Genomic DNA, 15,832 nt, shown 5'->3' with positions numbered 1-15,832 from the left:
TCCGCCCATGGAGGAATGGAAACAAAACAGGAGAGGCCCTGACGTCACTTTTTTGAAGCCGGAAGTGCAGCCATGTTGGTGTGCCACCTCTCCTTGCGCCTCCAATCAGGGGTTCTGCAGCTCGCCGGAGCAGATGGGCGCGAACTTTGAACTTGCATTGTTACGAGCCGCCGGAAGTGTGTGCTCCTGACGCGCGTCAAAACAAAGCCTACAAAACTTCTGTAGCAGTTTTAGTGAAGCAGACGCGCTCCTGTGTTTTTCCGTGGCACGTTGAAGAAGACAACGAAGACCCGCGCCGTGATTGCTTGAGTGTATCTATTGCTGGCCGACACTCACACTCACAGACCCAAAACACAACTTTCAAGCTTACACACCAAACCCCAAAGTCAGCTTTTCTCGCGAACAAAAGGTGCTGCGGGAAAGACACCGGCGGAAAAATCTAATCTCACTTTTCAGAGACCGAGAGCAGCAGCGAAGCTTCAGGAGCGCGGTTGTCATGGCAACGTTGACATTTGGGGTACCCGTCCCAGTGCTCTTTTGCGAAAAACAGCACGTGACTTCCGCCACACCTTCTCCAATACGCTCGTGCTGGCCAGGGCCTCTCCTGGGGTTTCCTTCCTCCATGTTTCCGCCGCACATCTTTCCTACAAAACCAGTGCAGAGATCACCCTTCAGGCCAAGCCAGCTCAGAGTCTTGTATTCCTGAAAACGCATTCCCCTCTCACCGCCCGCTTCCTTCTCTCTCTCACGCATCTCCAGCTCCACGGTAAGCCAATCTCCGTCAAAACTTACGCCTCCAATCCTCCCATCTCATACCTCGGCGTCATTCATAACGTCGGCAGTCACTTCATTCCTGCTCAGCTCATGCATGACCTTGAATCATTCACGACTGATAATCTCGCTGCTCGTATGATGGGCACCACTGAATCGATGCATAACCTTTGCTGGCACCGTCATCCCCCACTTCGTGTATTTTAAATGCGTCGCTTTTCGATGCCGTCCTCATAAGCCTAAGCCCACCACATGCAGCCGTTGTCTTGCTCTGGGACACCGTGCCCACCAATGCCCTCAACACAGCGTTCCGGCCAAGTGCCGCCGCTGTGCTGCTCCTCGGCCCGCGGATCCTACCGCTCGCGTATGCACCACCCAACCCTGGTGCATTCATTGCCAAGTAAGCACTCATTCCTCTCTCGATCCCACCTGCCCCTTCCTCCTTGCTAAGCAACGCGAGTGTGCTAAGGCCGCGTTTCTCTGTGGTGGTAGTGGAAAACTTTTATTGAGAAGGCCCGAAGAAAGAAAATTAAAAAGCATCGTTGTGGGCGGCCTTCAGGCTGCCGGTTGTGGCGTCCAGGCCATGCCTAGTCGCGACGTCCTCTGCCCAGGTCACCAGCCGGAGTTGGACATCCGGCTCGGTGCTGGACAAAATAGCCTCCCACTGCTGCGGACTGGTTAGGTGCCAAGAGGCAGGGGGCAAGTGCGCCGGGCAGGAGAATAAGATGTGATCGTAAGTGATCGTAATTGGCGCGGGAGCTGTCACATAAGCGGCAGGTCGGCTAGTACGTCCTGGGGTGGAAGAGGGCAAGATGTGCAGGAGTAAGAAAGGTGTGCGCCGGAAGGTGGCGCCACAAGTGTTGTTGGTGCTGGGAAAGGGATTTGTGCGGCAACCGCTTGTACTCTCATCTCCGCTCCTTCCTCTCTAACCGAATGGCTCGCTTTCGAGTTGACACTCATCTGTCCAACCCCTACGTCCTCACCCGTGGCACTCCTCAAGGTGCTGTTCTCTCTCCTACCCTTTTAAATATTGCTACGACACCTCTCGCCTCCCAACTAGCCCAAATTCCTGACCTCCACCACATCTTTTATACTGACGACATCACTCTCTGGTGCTATAGCTATAGCTATAGCACTGAAGGACCCTTTACGTCCCCATATCTTTACAGACTCTAGGTCTGCAGCCCGAGCGTTCGCCTCCGGCTGAATCTCAAAGGAGGCGGCAGCCATCCTCGGCAACGAGGGGGCTGCTGGTTTTCATATCAAATGGTTCCCGGCCCATATGGGAATCAATGTGCACTCTGAGGTTGTTAACGCCAATGAAATAGCCCATGACTGCGCGCGAGGTATAAGACACCGCGGTGGTTCCGGTAGACTCACGGGGAGCGACTTAGGACTGTACAGGAATTCGCTCCTCACCTTCCATGAAATCTTCGCACATTATCAACTTGCTCGGCGGGCCTTTCCACTACCACATCCTAAACTCACTAGTCCACAATCGTCGGCCTTTCCCATGCTCCAAAAGGGGTCGTTCTCCTCCAGGGGCCGATTCAGTCACTTCGCGCCTAATGTAGAATCCCACTGTCCAGACTGTGGCGAGGCGTACTGCTCTTTATCTCTCATGCTCTGGCAATGCTCTGCGTTACGCAGCTCATCGCTTACCACTCTAACGGACTGGGAGGTAGCCGTTAAGAACGGCGACCTCTCAGAGCAACTACGGGCTGTCCAGAGGGCCTGCGACAGGGCGGAGGACCACGATCTTCCGACCCGGACGAGGGTGCGGCCCGAGACGGCTACGGGGACTCCCTGAAAGGGGAAGTACCCTAAAGCGGTTCCTCAGGACCACCAATAAAGTTCTTTGCCCGTCTGTCACTCTCTGGTGTTCGTCTGGCTCTCTCGGTCACGTACAGGACACCCTGCAACGTGGGCTAGATCTCATCGGCTCCTTTCTCACCACTGCTGGCTTGTCGCCTGCTCCGGAGAAATCCGAGCTTCTCCTTCTCAACCACTCCTCATATCAGCGCTCCCACAACGCCCTCATCTGCCTCCATCTTTCTGGCTCTCCCATTCCTATCGTCCCCCAATGCAAAGTTCTTGGCTTCCCTTGGCATGCAGCCAAGAATGTGCATGCCCTCCACCACACTGTAACGACCTGCCACTCAGTAACTCACCTCCTGCGGCGTGTGGTCACTCGGCGCTCAGGCCTCCACGAGGCTCATGCGTGCCGCATCGCCCATGCGCTCGCCCTCAAGAAGTTTCTGTACTTTCTACCTTGCGTTTCCTTCACGAACACTCAACTTAACACCATTAAAACCGCCCTTTTAGGCCTCTACAAGACAGCTCTCAACCTCCCTATTAGTACCTCCACTGCTAAGCTCTTTGCCACAGGCCTCTTCCATCCTCTTCGTTTTCTTCTCTCTCTCCACCGTGGCTCCCAGCTTGCCGGGCATTCCCTTACCCGTCAGGGTAAGTGGTTACTGGCCCAGGTGCGTATATCCCCCATTCCTATTTCCACATTTACCTCTCCTATATCTACCCCGGCTCCCAACCTTCGTATCCTCCCTCTCCCGTCCAATATGTCCCCAGTCTTGCATGCCGGCCGTCGTCACGCGGTAGCGCAGCACTATATCCCCCCCCCCTTTACTACCCAAGGAGTAGCCTACACGGATGCCTCTTTCGTGGCTCCTCGACGTTCCTGCGGCTACGCTATCTACCATCCCCACCTCCCAGCACCTGAAACCCACACATGCGGGCCGTTCCTACACCCTCCGAATGCACTCTCTCTCGGGGTCCTTGCCATTGCCCATGCCCTCCAATTATTTCCCTCCCTTCCATCTCTCCCAGAGTATACAATATACTCCGATTCCCAAGCCGCCATCCACCACATGCAGAACCGCACACTACCCCATTCACTCTAACAGGAGGTCGAACGAGCGGTCTCTGCACTGCAGACTTCCACCGCTTTCCTTCGCTGGGTCCCTGGGTATTCAGGGATTGGCGGCAATGAGCTGGCCCATCAGCTCGCCCGTGACGCTTCTCACCGGGCACCGTTGATCCCCTGGCCCAAGCCCTCGGAGGACTGTGGGAGACTCTTCCTGCACCGCACCATCAAGGAAGTCTACCTCCAGCTTCCTCTCGACAAGCGCCTCTACCCTCCCCCTCATCTATCACTCACTGTGCCGGAGGCTCACCTTCTGCAGCACGTCCAAATCAATGCACTGGTTACCCACTGCCGTCTGTTTCTCTATTGCTGTCGATTCAACCCCAGCTGTCCCAACTGCCACTCTACACATGCGGACCTATCTCATTGCATTTTCTACTGCCCCGCTGCTCAGCAGTCGCATTCCTATCCTCCCCCTTCCCTTTCTATCACCACCTAGCTTGACTGGCTTGGCGATGAAGGGGAAGAAGAACAGCGTAAACTTTCCGCCCAGGCGGTTGCTATGCGGGGCCTCTAATTTTTGGCTGAATAAATGTCTACTACTACTACAACTAGTTCAGAATATAGCGATGCATAGCTTGATCAAGAAAAATGAATAGAAAGTATGGTGTGTCTTTAGTGAAGAGTGTGTGTTAGATTTTTTTGTGTATTTTTGTATTTAGGCAGCTGTAATAGCAGCTACCATCGGATGCATTTGGCAAGGCGGGTACACCGTAGTCGACATGATGTATGGCGCCGGTCCTCCAAGAATGGCGGCTTCTTTGGATGGTTGTGATGCGGAGGAGGTTGCCGTATTGCTGACGCACAGTAATGTATCTACGCCATACAGCCAAGCGTGAGTGCTTTATTTGTTGTAGTGAGCGAAAGTTTAAGAGGTAGCATGGTCATAAGTTGTGCTTGAAACCCCACTGAAACCAACGCGTAAAATATACAGGAGTGCCGACTCGCCTATGTTGCAATACATATGGCGCGGCCGCCTAATGTCCCAGGGACAACAGACGCCCAGTATTCCACCATTCTCTCAACCAATCACTTAAGAATAGCTCTTAAGCAGATGGCGCTGTTAATATTGAATGAGACTTACGGGTACCAAATACAGACCTATACCAACGGTTTGCTCTTACTACCAGCCATTTTGATGCCCTTGTCATTCCGGTTACGAAAACTACAATCATATACAATATGTTACAGATGACATCAACGGCGGCAGAGCTTCCTGCCCTGCATGCTGCTGTAAAATACCCCCTGCAAGAGATGCCTCATAAATGGGCCATCTTATGCGTCTTTGAGGGAGCACTTCAGAGTCTGTATTTGCCCTATATCACAGGACTCGTGAGCAGCTGGCATATGAGATAAGAGAAGACCACCATTAAGTTGTTACTAAAGGGCATGAAATTATATTTTAGCGGCTACATGGACATGCCAGCATTAGTGGTATTGACCTCGCCGACAAAATCGCCCGGTCTGCCCATCTATAAGCCCGACCAGTTCCCATCCCCTTATCCAGAACCGACGCTGCAAGAAAGCTTCATATGGTGTCTAAGATAACCTCCCGAAGTATCATCTTCATAAGCTTGATCCATCCCTAAAGCTACAAGGGCCATCAAAAGTTTCCCGCTCTGAGGCGACAGTATTGTACAGCCTTCTAGCTCTAGGTGGCCTTTACAAAGGCCTACCCGTTCCGCACTGGAATGGTGGATACGCCCATGTGCGACACATGTGGAACTGTAAAATCAATTGAACACATGTTATGTCTCTGTCCCCAGTACGATGTCGAGCGTGAAGCTCTCCAGACAGCATTCAACGGGCTGGATTCTAGACTATAGGCTCCGTACAGTCAACAGGCGGCGCTGCTGCGCAACAGCGGTGGCGCGATGCTCAGCGTCGCATGTGGCGGGCGGCGCGAAACTGGGAAGGGGGGAAGACAGCGAGATTTCGGAACTACGTATACACGCCTCGGAAAGCCGCACGTATATCCGCGATCCTCCTTCTTTTTTTTTGTGCGTGTGTGTACGTGAAAGTACAAGCGTGGCCCTCTGTGATGGCACAAATAGTTTTTGCGGGGTTCAGGCCTATTAAAGGAATAGACGATTACTTTCACGGTGCAGCGTTAACCAGCGGAGAGAAGCTCTACGCTGCTTCGCATGTTGCTTGTGTGAAAGAAGTGGACGGCGTGGACGTTCGCGCGAAGTGCCGTTCGCAACAGGGAAAGCAAGTATACGACGTCATACTTCACATGAGTAAAGCTTACTGTTATACTAAAATTGAAGTCACTAAACTGGCACCCTGAAAACGTTGTAGTTGACCGATTTTAATCGACGCCTCACTGTTGGCAATGCATGCCTCATTTCGCTCCGGCGCGTTGTACGCCGCGGCCTATCATTTGATGCCCCTGTCACACTGTTACTTTAGATTGTCATACAGCTCGATCTGGACTACGTGCAGCTACACGCTCACTCGTAGGCTGTCGTCAGCACAGTCATGTCGAGTGAGCTAAACGATTTGGATTGTTGGATCGTGTGGCAGTGACCATGCTATCCTCGTTGACTCGTTTGGGACCCAGTCGGAGCCACCTGCTGCGCTGATAAACGAGATTTATTAACTAGGCGATCTTAATTTACATGACGCGAATGTTCGTGTTTCATCATGTACAATGATCGAGGCTCATTAGGCCCCTTTCACAAGATACGATTTCGCTTGCGAATTCCTTTCCTTGCATACGCGCTTTGCTTTTACAATGATACACCGCAAATGTATATCACAAGAAAAATCGCACCATGTGAAACCGCGCCTCTCAAGCGCCAGCGGCCGAAACGAGCATCGTCGAATTCGTGCTCGCCAGCACAAAATAGGCTTCCTTGGCATAAAATATTGCTCATCGCACATGCCAGTGCTATGCTGATCATACCGAATGCTAAGACAACGGCAAGCAGTCGTCAAATCAGCAAAGTCGTGACAAATTTCTTTTAAATGTTCAGCAGCTGGCCATGGCCGCTCGCTTCGCACAACGAGCTGTGAAACGCGCATGTGTAGCACGCTTTACAGAACAAAACCTTCTCACAAATATAAAAAAAAATCTGAATTACTTTACTCTCATCTAAGCTGTGATCCATTTCTTTCGCCGTTCGATCTCATAAGACTTGCCAGGAAACCTGTACAACTTTATACCGGGCTGGCCTTCGTGGTTGTGACAGCCCTTTACGCAGCATTATCGCCGGTTCCACTTGCCTTTTTTTTTTCACCTCCGACGCTTGCCGATGAAGCGCATGCCATTGCACTGTCGCAAGACGTATAAAAAAAATAAGGAGGCTGGTGAACAAACCAAAACGGCTTCAACCGTGGCCGAGACGAAATGTAGCGCGCGGGAAAGAATACTCATCGAGCCGGCCGAGCTGCGGCGCCCACTTCCCAACACTGTTGCGTCGCTGCGCCAGATGGCGCCAGAGCAGCCGCAAACTCGACTGTACGGAGCCTATTTTCCTTAGTCAGGATCCTTGGACCATGGCCGTAGGCGCCGATGGCAAAAAAAATCCACGAAAGTGTTCTTGTAGTACCTCAAACAAACAGGTCTTGGCGACTGTGTGTAGAATCGATGTGAACCTCTAAATGTGTTGAAACTTCTTTCTCTCTATTTCATCTCTCTTATTCACCCCAAATCCCCTTCTTATTTTATTCACCCTCATCTAGTGTAGGGTAGCAAACCGGACGTGCATCTGGTTATCCTCCCTGCCTTTCCTATCTTCTATTTCGCGTATTTTGCTTTCCCCGGATGATCGCACACGTGAGAAAGAAAAAAAAGCGTGGCGAGAAAGATGGCACCGGGGAAACGCCTCCGTTCCAACGCCGCTGGCGTTGGAACGGAGCAACGCCTCAACGACCGCCGCTTCGCGTCGGCTCGAGGCACCGGGCTTCCGCCGCGGCACCGGGGCACAACCGTCGTGCCGCCAAACAGAGAGGGAAAAAAAGAAAGTGGCGATACCAAGAAACAAACTTCCTTGCCGAAGCGGGATTCGAACACGCGTACCCCCAATCCCAAAGCGAGCATCGTAAGCACTAGGCCATACAGTCTTTTTTCTCTTTCATGGTATTTATTACGAATACAAAACGTACATGCATAAGATATATTTATAGCGGCGAAAACAGTCTTAGGCGCGTCTACAAGTACAAAACAAACACTTCACAGTACAATGTTTACAGTAAGCAGTTCTCTAAAGGGGAGGCAAAAGGATATACTGCTTCAACAATGGATACCAGTCAGGTTGGGAGTCTCTCTGATCATAAAAGTCTTTCAGTTGTGAAATCATCCGAATGAAATGTGACTTCAAGGATACAATTGACTCTGTATTCCGGTCTAGCATGGGAGTTTTTCATAAACTGTGCAACGCCGTAAGTAGGAGCATGTCAAAATGCACATCTTCACATTTAGGTGGTATCAGATATCGTATCGTATAAGGATTTATATCAAGATCCTTTTTTAAAGTCCTTTGGAGAACGTCCCAAAACAATATGTCGTCCTTGCAATCAATAAAGCAGTGTTCTATAGTTTCCGGTACATTACAGAGACGACAGTTTATCGAAGATACAAAGATGCCTTTCCTATTTAACCAGGTTTTAACAGGTAACGTTTCAGTGTGCACTTTGAAGAAGAATATTTTGGTGTATGGAAGAATAGGCATTTTACAGACCCGTGCAAGGACGTCATGTCCAGGTAAGCCGATCTTCAGCGATCGGTATAACGGAGGTTTAAAAAGCATATCAATTAGATCTTTATACAGATTTTTCCTTAAGGTAGAGAATAGGTACTCATTTGAGAACCTCACTGCAAGAAAACACACTGAGAGGCACACTTCACGCATGAATCCCTGCAAATATGAATGTGAAGCAAGATTTCACGAACTTACTAAATTTGGTAAAAGGTTGACGATACTAACTTGCAAGAACGCCTGAAGTAATGGGTGAGAACAGTCTCGAAAAAAGATGAAGCGAGATACTAATTGTCTAACATAAAGGTGAACCTGGCCAAGGCCGGATACACTAACTGGCCTGAAAATATTGTCACGCCTCGTTGGCTCATAAGATGATCACGAAATAAAGGTTGCAAATATTCAGTGAAACTGTTTTATGTAAAGATGGAAAGATGAATTATTTGCCGCACATAGAAGAGTTTTGTTGCCAAAATCAATTGCACGCTTTAGCTCTGCCAAAGACTGAGAGATTATGCGGAACAAATGTTTGGGCATAACGCCTTTGGGTTGGTACTCGTTCTCCCCAGTAATGTGCACTTGACATATATGCATCCAATGGAACGCCCAGGTATTTTGGTGGCTGACAAGTCCGTTCAATACCAGGAAAATGTGTCGGTTTAAAGATCCATTAGCCAAACCAATTAAAGCCCCAAACGTTTAGCACATTTAAGTCGTTCGCCAGAAATGGTGCCCAATTCCTCTATCTTAGACACCACAGTTGTGATACTGGGCTTGTCCGTGCAAAAGAAAGCGAGGTCGTCTGCATATGCCAGCACTTTTACCTCTGTTACAAAAACAATTACGTTTAAACACAATGGTCCCAAGTAAAGGGCGAAAAATCATGGTGACAAGGGACAACCTTGCTTCACAGAGGAATGAATTGACACACGCTTGGACAGGTGACCATTGGCAACCAAACGAGTTGATCAATCATTATAGCACAATTTCACACCTTTAAATATAACGGAGCGGACCTTAACATGCTCGAGAAGAGAAAAGATGACGAACCCTGTCAAAAGCCTTAGCTAAGTCTACTTGTAGCATTGCTAGCTGATCATAAGAACTGGAACAATGTTCCAGTACTGTACGGGCGATGTGTATGTTTGTTTGTATTGAGCGGCCTTTCAGGCCGCAGGTTTGGTGAGAACCAATAATAGACATTGCAAATTGTAGTCTGTTTGATAATACCTTTGCAAAAATTTTATAGTCTACATTAGACAGTGTTATAGGTCTGTAGCCTTCAACATATCGCAGTTTCTCTCTGTCGGTGTATTTTGGAATGAACACTGTGTGGCTTCTAGTGAATGACTGAGGAAGAGTATCCAGATCAAAAGCAAGTTTGAAAATCTTGAGTAACATGGGAGAAAGTAGGAATTTAAAGGCTTTATAAACTCGCCAGAAATGCCATCCGGACCCGGCGTCTTTGATATCGGTAATTGGTCAATAGCTAATTCTATTTCTTGTTGAGTGAAAGAACCACTAATGACAGAACACTCTTCTTCAGTTAAAGGGGTTACAAAGGATACAAAGCGTTTTACCACATTATCATTTTGTTTATCAGAAGGGGCGTTAAACAATGCCGTGTAGTAAAACTCAAATTCCGACATTATTTCCTTTGTATTAGAGACCAGAGACCCGTTCGAATAAATATCTGGTATTAGCCTGCTTTTTGCATTGCGGTATTCATCAAGTAAAGTTTGACGTGTGGGTTCCTCAGAATATAAGTACGATTATTACGCGATCGAACACGGGCACCTCTGTAGCGTATTGCGTCATATTCCTGAAGTGCACATTTAGCTTTAGTAATTTCGTCCACATAAGAGCCAGGTGCCTCACATTCTAGATCATAGAGATTATTAAGACTTTTCAGTAAAGTATTTTCTTCTAATTTTCTATAGAACGACCTCACAGACCCGATTTCTATCGCGATTGACCGAACGTCTTGTTTGAAAAGCTCCCAAGGCAAATAAAGGCGTATCAGCAGGCAAACAAGTTTTGAGTGCCACCCGCACACGAGAAATGAAGTCCCCATCATTCACAAGTGAAGAGTTAAGTTTCCAGAGCGCCCAGTTCGGTCTGAAATTTGAACGAGTGTTTTTTCCAATCTGCGTGGTAACAATGCAGTGATCTGAAAAACAGGTTCTGCTTTACAGGACATTTCAGGGTATAAGAGCCGATGAAACATAAATGCGATCAAGTCGTGTGTGGGTACTTCCTTGTGCATGTGTATAAGAGGGTAGGCTACTCGATGCCCCTGTGTCTATCAGTCCAGCCTTCTCAACTATAAGAGACAACACTTCAGCACTCCTATCACTACGACTAGGCCCAGTACGGTCATTTCGATTGCACACACAATTGAAATCGCCCATGAACACAACGTTACGGTCACAGTCAAGTAAGGTAGCTATGTTCTCAAAAAGATTAATGCGTCGCGGTGCATCATTAAAGGCATATACATTGATTAGGCGCCATGGCAAGCCATACAACATAAATCGCATTGTATAAATCGCCCTCACTGTCAACATTATATTCGACAGCAGAATATGGTAAACTCTTCCTGAGAAACAAAAGGCAGCCCGCCGAAAGGCCCACAGCATGTGACACAAATACATGAAATACAGAGAGAAATGGCTTCAAAGCCTTCTCAGTGTCCTCATCGCTGTCTATCTTCGTTTCTTGAACGGCTACGAAGTCAAAGTGTCTGCTGAACAGCAACCGGCGTAGCTGCACCTGTTTCTGGCGGGACCGCAGGCCACATACGTTAAACGTTGCAAAAATAAGTTGATGGGACAGCGCCATGGTGACTACAAGGTATGCCTCATTACTGCATGCGTTGATCTGGGGGAAGGCGGAGGCGAATCCTCCCCCGTACCAACTCCAGGTCTCTTGATCTCGAGCGTCTGCACTTTCCAGAATGCTTTGATGTTCTCCGACGACGCGACTGTCTAGGACCGCTTGTTGAGTCACTTTCTTCACTCGTAACCGTGTTGCACGATGCAGGGCGCTTAGTTTGCAGGTATTTCGGTGCAGACATGTTCGTCTGCAGTGCGTGCTGTAAGATGGGGCTGTGCACTAGGCGGTTCCGTCTTCGAAGTTTCTGCAGCAGTAGCCCGACTGAGGTTATCCTGTTCTCTCGCCATTGGCTCAGAAGCAGTCGGCGTTGCCTTCACACAGTGGAGCGTCATATCTGCATTTTCTGCCTTGTCTTCAGATATCGCCGCGACTGTGCACTCACTTCCCGATGCCTTGTCGACAGCGTTGGCGTCAGACACCACAGCACCTGGAAGGTCACCCGTTGCATCTAAAACTTCAGTAGCATCCATGATATGGTCCTGCAACGCATCGTCGGGTGGTCTTGTGCGGTTCCGTAGTTTACCGGCGTATGTCACCACACATTCTTCTGCAGAGTGTCCGAACCGGTGACAATCCTCGCATCGTGGGGTACGGCAGTGTCGTCGAATGTGCCCGACTCTGTGGCAGCGTAGGCTTACGGTGGCCTGCCAGGAATGAGTACTAGGTTCTGTAGGCCACAAACAGTCAGTAGATGCGGAATGTCACTGACGCGAACTCCATCCGCCAGTGACACTACGACGTCTCGATTAAGTGTGCGCATCTGTTCCATATCGGACACCCTCCAAGTTTCTGCAGATATGGCTTTAATCTTCCCAAATGACTGAAGTGCTTCATGTATGTAAATATCTTCCATGCGTTCAGGTAGCCATAGCAGCTTCATCTTAACTTCTGTAGGCTCAGGGTCTATCACAACACAGCGGCGGCCCCGAACCAGAAATTCACCACATGTGACTAGCTTGATTTTAGCTAGCGCTGTCTTGCAAGTCACCATCCACACATGTGACATTTGAAATTGACCAATCGAGCTTATGTCTTTGAGATCGATAACGTTCCGGAGAGCATCTCTAAAGTCTTGGCCCGGTAAGGACAAACAGCGAGGTCTGCATGCAGAAAAACGGAGTCGGCGACGAGCTTACCGGAGGGCAGACGAGGCAGGACGATACAATAATCATTACTGCTGGTAGAAAACCTGTGCAGTACCTCGGCTTGATGCCGATTGATCCTTTGGGCGGAGAACATCAAAACGCGACCGTTTAGAACGGCGTAGAAGCGCACATAGACAGACGCACCACGATGGCAATAAACCCAACATTAACGAAAGGCCGCGTTTCTAGCGCGTTTCTAACGCGTTTGTGCTAGCGCGTTACGGCCCGTGTAAGAAGCTGGTGTAAGACGCTGTGGCCTCTCCGCCTTACCTTCAACGCGTTTCGAACGCGCTGCCCAGGCGGTGGCAAGTCAAGTTCAAGTCGAGGAGCGTTTATGAATACGGGGGTATACTCTCTCAGCAGTCATGTGATGGCGTCGGCAAACTTGGTGCACGTTCCGGCATGTGTAAATGGCTGCGTAAGACGCTGTGGGCCGCTCCCCTTACTAGAGAGTACTGCACGTTTTTAACGCGTTTGTGCTAGCGTCCCCTTAAGCGGGAGATCCGATGATTCCCTCCGGAGCTTCGCCCACACATCATCATTCACCCCATGGATATGCTGTGATTTTTTTCAAGATTTTTTTCGCGGTCTGAACTTCCTTCTCGGCAAGTCCATTAGACTGAGCAAATCCAGGGGTCGATGTAATGCTTGAATTCGTACCTGGATGCAAACACAGCAAAAGAGGAGAACTGGGACCGTTGTTGCTGCAAACCTCAACTGGAATCCCGTAACGTGCGAAGGTGCCACACAGTTTGTCAATTACAGTGCTACCTGGGGTCTCGTTGTTTTTCAATTTCTGGAAAGTTGGATATAGCATCATACACGCGCAAGTAGGAACCACCAGCGTGCTGGAAAATATCGATACCGACTCTGTACCAAGCATAATGCGGTGTAGATCGCATCAGAAATGCTGGCGTTGTTGATGGTAAGCGTACTCCCGGAAGACAGCACAACCCTTTAAAATTATTTCTAAGTCGCAGTTGAGGCCGGGCCAGAACACTAGCTGTCGAGTTCTTGCTTTGTTTTTATTCAAGCCCAAATTCCCCCATGTTCCGTTGTAGCATTTCCGCCCTCATCGACTTTGGGGGCTACTTTAGTCTCTTCTAATACAATTCCTTCAATGAGGAATAATTCCGCCGCGAATTGCTTCCTGCTGCCAACCAGGTTACAGTGTTCTCTTATCTACCGTATAACCCACTGCAGATCATCATTTGCAGTGGCCTCAACAAGTCGATTCAGCGTTTTGCTGCTCACCATATCCGTGACGGCTCCAACAGTGTGAATCTCTACATCGTCTCGGGAGGCACTGATGACCTGTAATTTCTTGCGCGACCTTGACAGCGTGTCGGCCAGCAGCAATTGCTTTCCTGGAACCTATTGAAGTAAATAATCGTACTTCAACAAGCGTAACAAAGTTGCAGCCTTGGTGGCATATGGCCACTTCCTTTCGACGCAATTGCTAGGAATGGGCGGTGGTTCGTGGCAACAATATTCTTCGGACGTAAACAAATAGTGAAAATTTTCACACCCAAATGTTATCCCCATTGCGTATTTTTTTATGCGCGCTTTGCGAGTCCACTGTTTGTCACGAACCCTAATCATTTCTCCTTTCTGGCACGGTAGGGATTTCGCACCAGTATCCAGAGATTTGCGCTTCAAAGCGATCTGCGATGGGCCAAAGTGCATTCGCCGAGTATCGGTAGCTTTGTATGCGCTGCGCTTTCGACGTTTAGTTCGTGTTGAAACGAGAACCAGCGCGAAGATCAATTTGCTCGCTGCCGCTGGCGGGCTTTCTCACTCCACCTTTGCTCTTAGTCATGACACCTGATGCGTAGGCGACAAGTTGCCAGCTATCTCCACGACGTTGCAACAGTGCAGCCCCTAGCCCATTTTTCGATGCGTCAGAGCTGATTTTTGTTGCCTTAGGATCAAAAAATTGCCAGCACAAGTGTGCTGCTAATATTGTGCAAATAGTAGCCCACTCGGCGGCATGCTTGTCTGTCCACTCGAAGATTGTGACTTTTATTGCGATAGCAATATATGGACACTCCAAGCGCATTTTCGCCGTTGCCGTGAGGTTCCGTATAAAGTGCAACGGCGATAAGATCGTCGCCGCACGCCGTACGTTACGTGTGCGAGTGAAAGCGTGCGCGGGTGAGCCTGCACTCGCAGCTTAATCTCGCGCACACGAGAGAGGAAGGCGGCCGGAAGCGTCCGGTTTTCGTTCACGTGCGAGGCATGGGCAGGAGGCGACGGAGACGGGAGGGGGGAGGGGTGCATTTTGCTTACGCGGTTGCTGCTCACGGAGCTACCTTTAAAACGATCTGCGACGCGGCCGAAGTGTGCGCCCGCGGGTACCTCATCTTCAAAGCGGTCTGCGATGGGCCAAAGTGCATTCGCTGAGTTCCGGTAGCTTTGTATGCACTGCGCTTTCGACGTTTAGTTCGTGTTCAAACGAGGACCAGCGCGAAGGTCAATTCGCTCGCTGCCGCTGGCGGTTTTCTCACTCCAGCGTATCGACGAGCTCCCGCGGTCATCGAGTAAGATGTGTTCATGTTTACCTGTGCGCGCGTGACACCGTGATTGTTTAATTAATTAGTAAGCGAATATATACAGCTTCATACGGCCGAATAAAACTACTATCCTTAATTCGTATAGCTACTACTAATTGCAATCGCAATCGATGCTTCGCCTTTCGGGCGAAACTGCAACTTTTTTGATGAGACTTCGCAGCAACTTGAACTTTTCAGCAAGATGTGGATATACTTCCCGAAATAATTGGCCACACCAAGCATTCACTCAACCGCCGTTTTATCAACCAGGCTCGGCATTTCGGCTATTGATGCAATGAATGCGGGATTCAATTTTATCCCGTCTTGGCTGATGATGTCACCCAAGAACTCAACCTCGGTGCACGCAAATTACATTTAGTTGCATTGAACGTCGAGCCAGCCTCCTTTGCTGGTTCCAGTGCCCCACGAAGGCACTTGTCATGTTCTTCCCGGTGGCACCCCATACTCACCCATCATCGATGGCACCCCATCATCGACATACACGCCCACGCCTGGTGCTCGATCAAAAATCGAGCTCAACGTCTTTTCAAACACTTCAAGCGCTGAAGCGATCCCAAACGGCAGTCTTAGAAAACGGTAACGCCCAAAAGGTGTAGCGAACGTGCAAATGGCTGTGGCCGTATCTAACGGAATCTCATGAAACACTGAGTTGCCTCCGGCATGAGAAGTATTTAGCGCCTGCAAGTGCTGCCTCAATATCGTCTCGTTTCAGCATCTGCTCTCGCTTCAGGCACTCGGTAATGTTTCTAGGGTCCATACAGACCCGAAGTTTGCCACCTTTTTTTCGGACAATGGCCAGCGGAT

At 49.5% G+C, this 15,832-nt stretch overlaps 1 protein-coding gene across 2 annotated transcripts in view; it reads left to right on the top strand.

The window, feature by feature from the left end:
• The window catches only part of LOC119444540 (putative sodium-dependent multivitamin transporter), a 113,193-nt gene that overhangs the window by 79,218 nt on the left and 18,143 nt on the right, over nt 1-15,832 (top strand). The window contains exon 13 of one of the 2 annotated variants that reach the window (XM_037708919.2): nt 4,375-4,547. The exons of the other annotated variant lie outside the window; for it this stretch is intronic. Within the exon in view, the coding sequence (XP_037564847.2) occupies nt 4,375-4,547 (173 nt within the window). The remainder of the gene's footprint in view (nt 1-4,374; nt 4,548-15,832) is intronic. 2 annotated transcript variants of the gene reach the window in all.

Source organism: Dermacentor silvarum, chromosome 3 (genome assembly GCF_013339745.2).
Source record: "Dermacentor silvarum isolate Dsil-2018 chromosome 3, BIME_Dsil_1.4, whole genome shotgun sequence".
NCBI classification, from domain to species: Eukaryota; Metazoa; Arthropoda; class Arachnida; order Ixodida; family Ixodidae; genus Dermacentor; species Dermacentor silvarum.
This window is presented reverse-complemented; position numbering and strand designations above follow the sequence as displayed.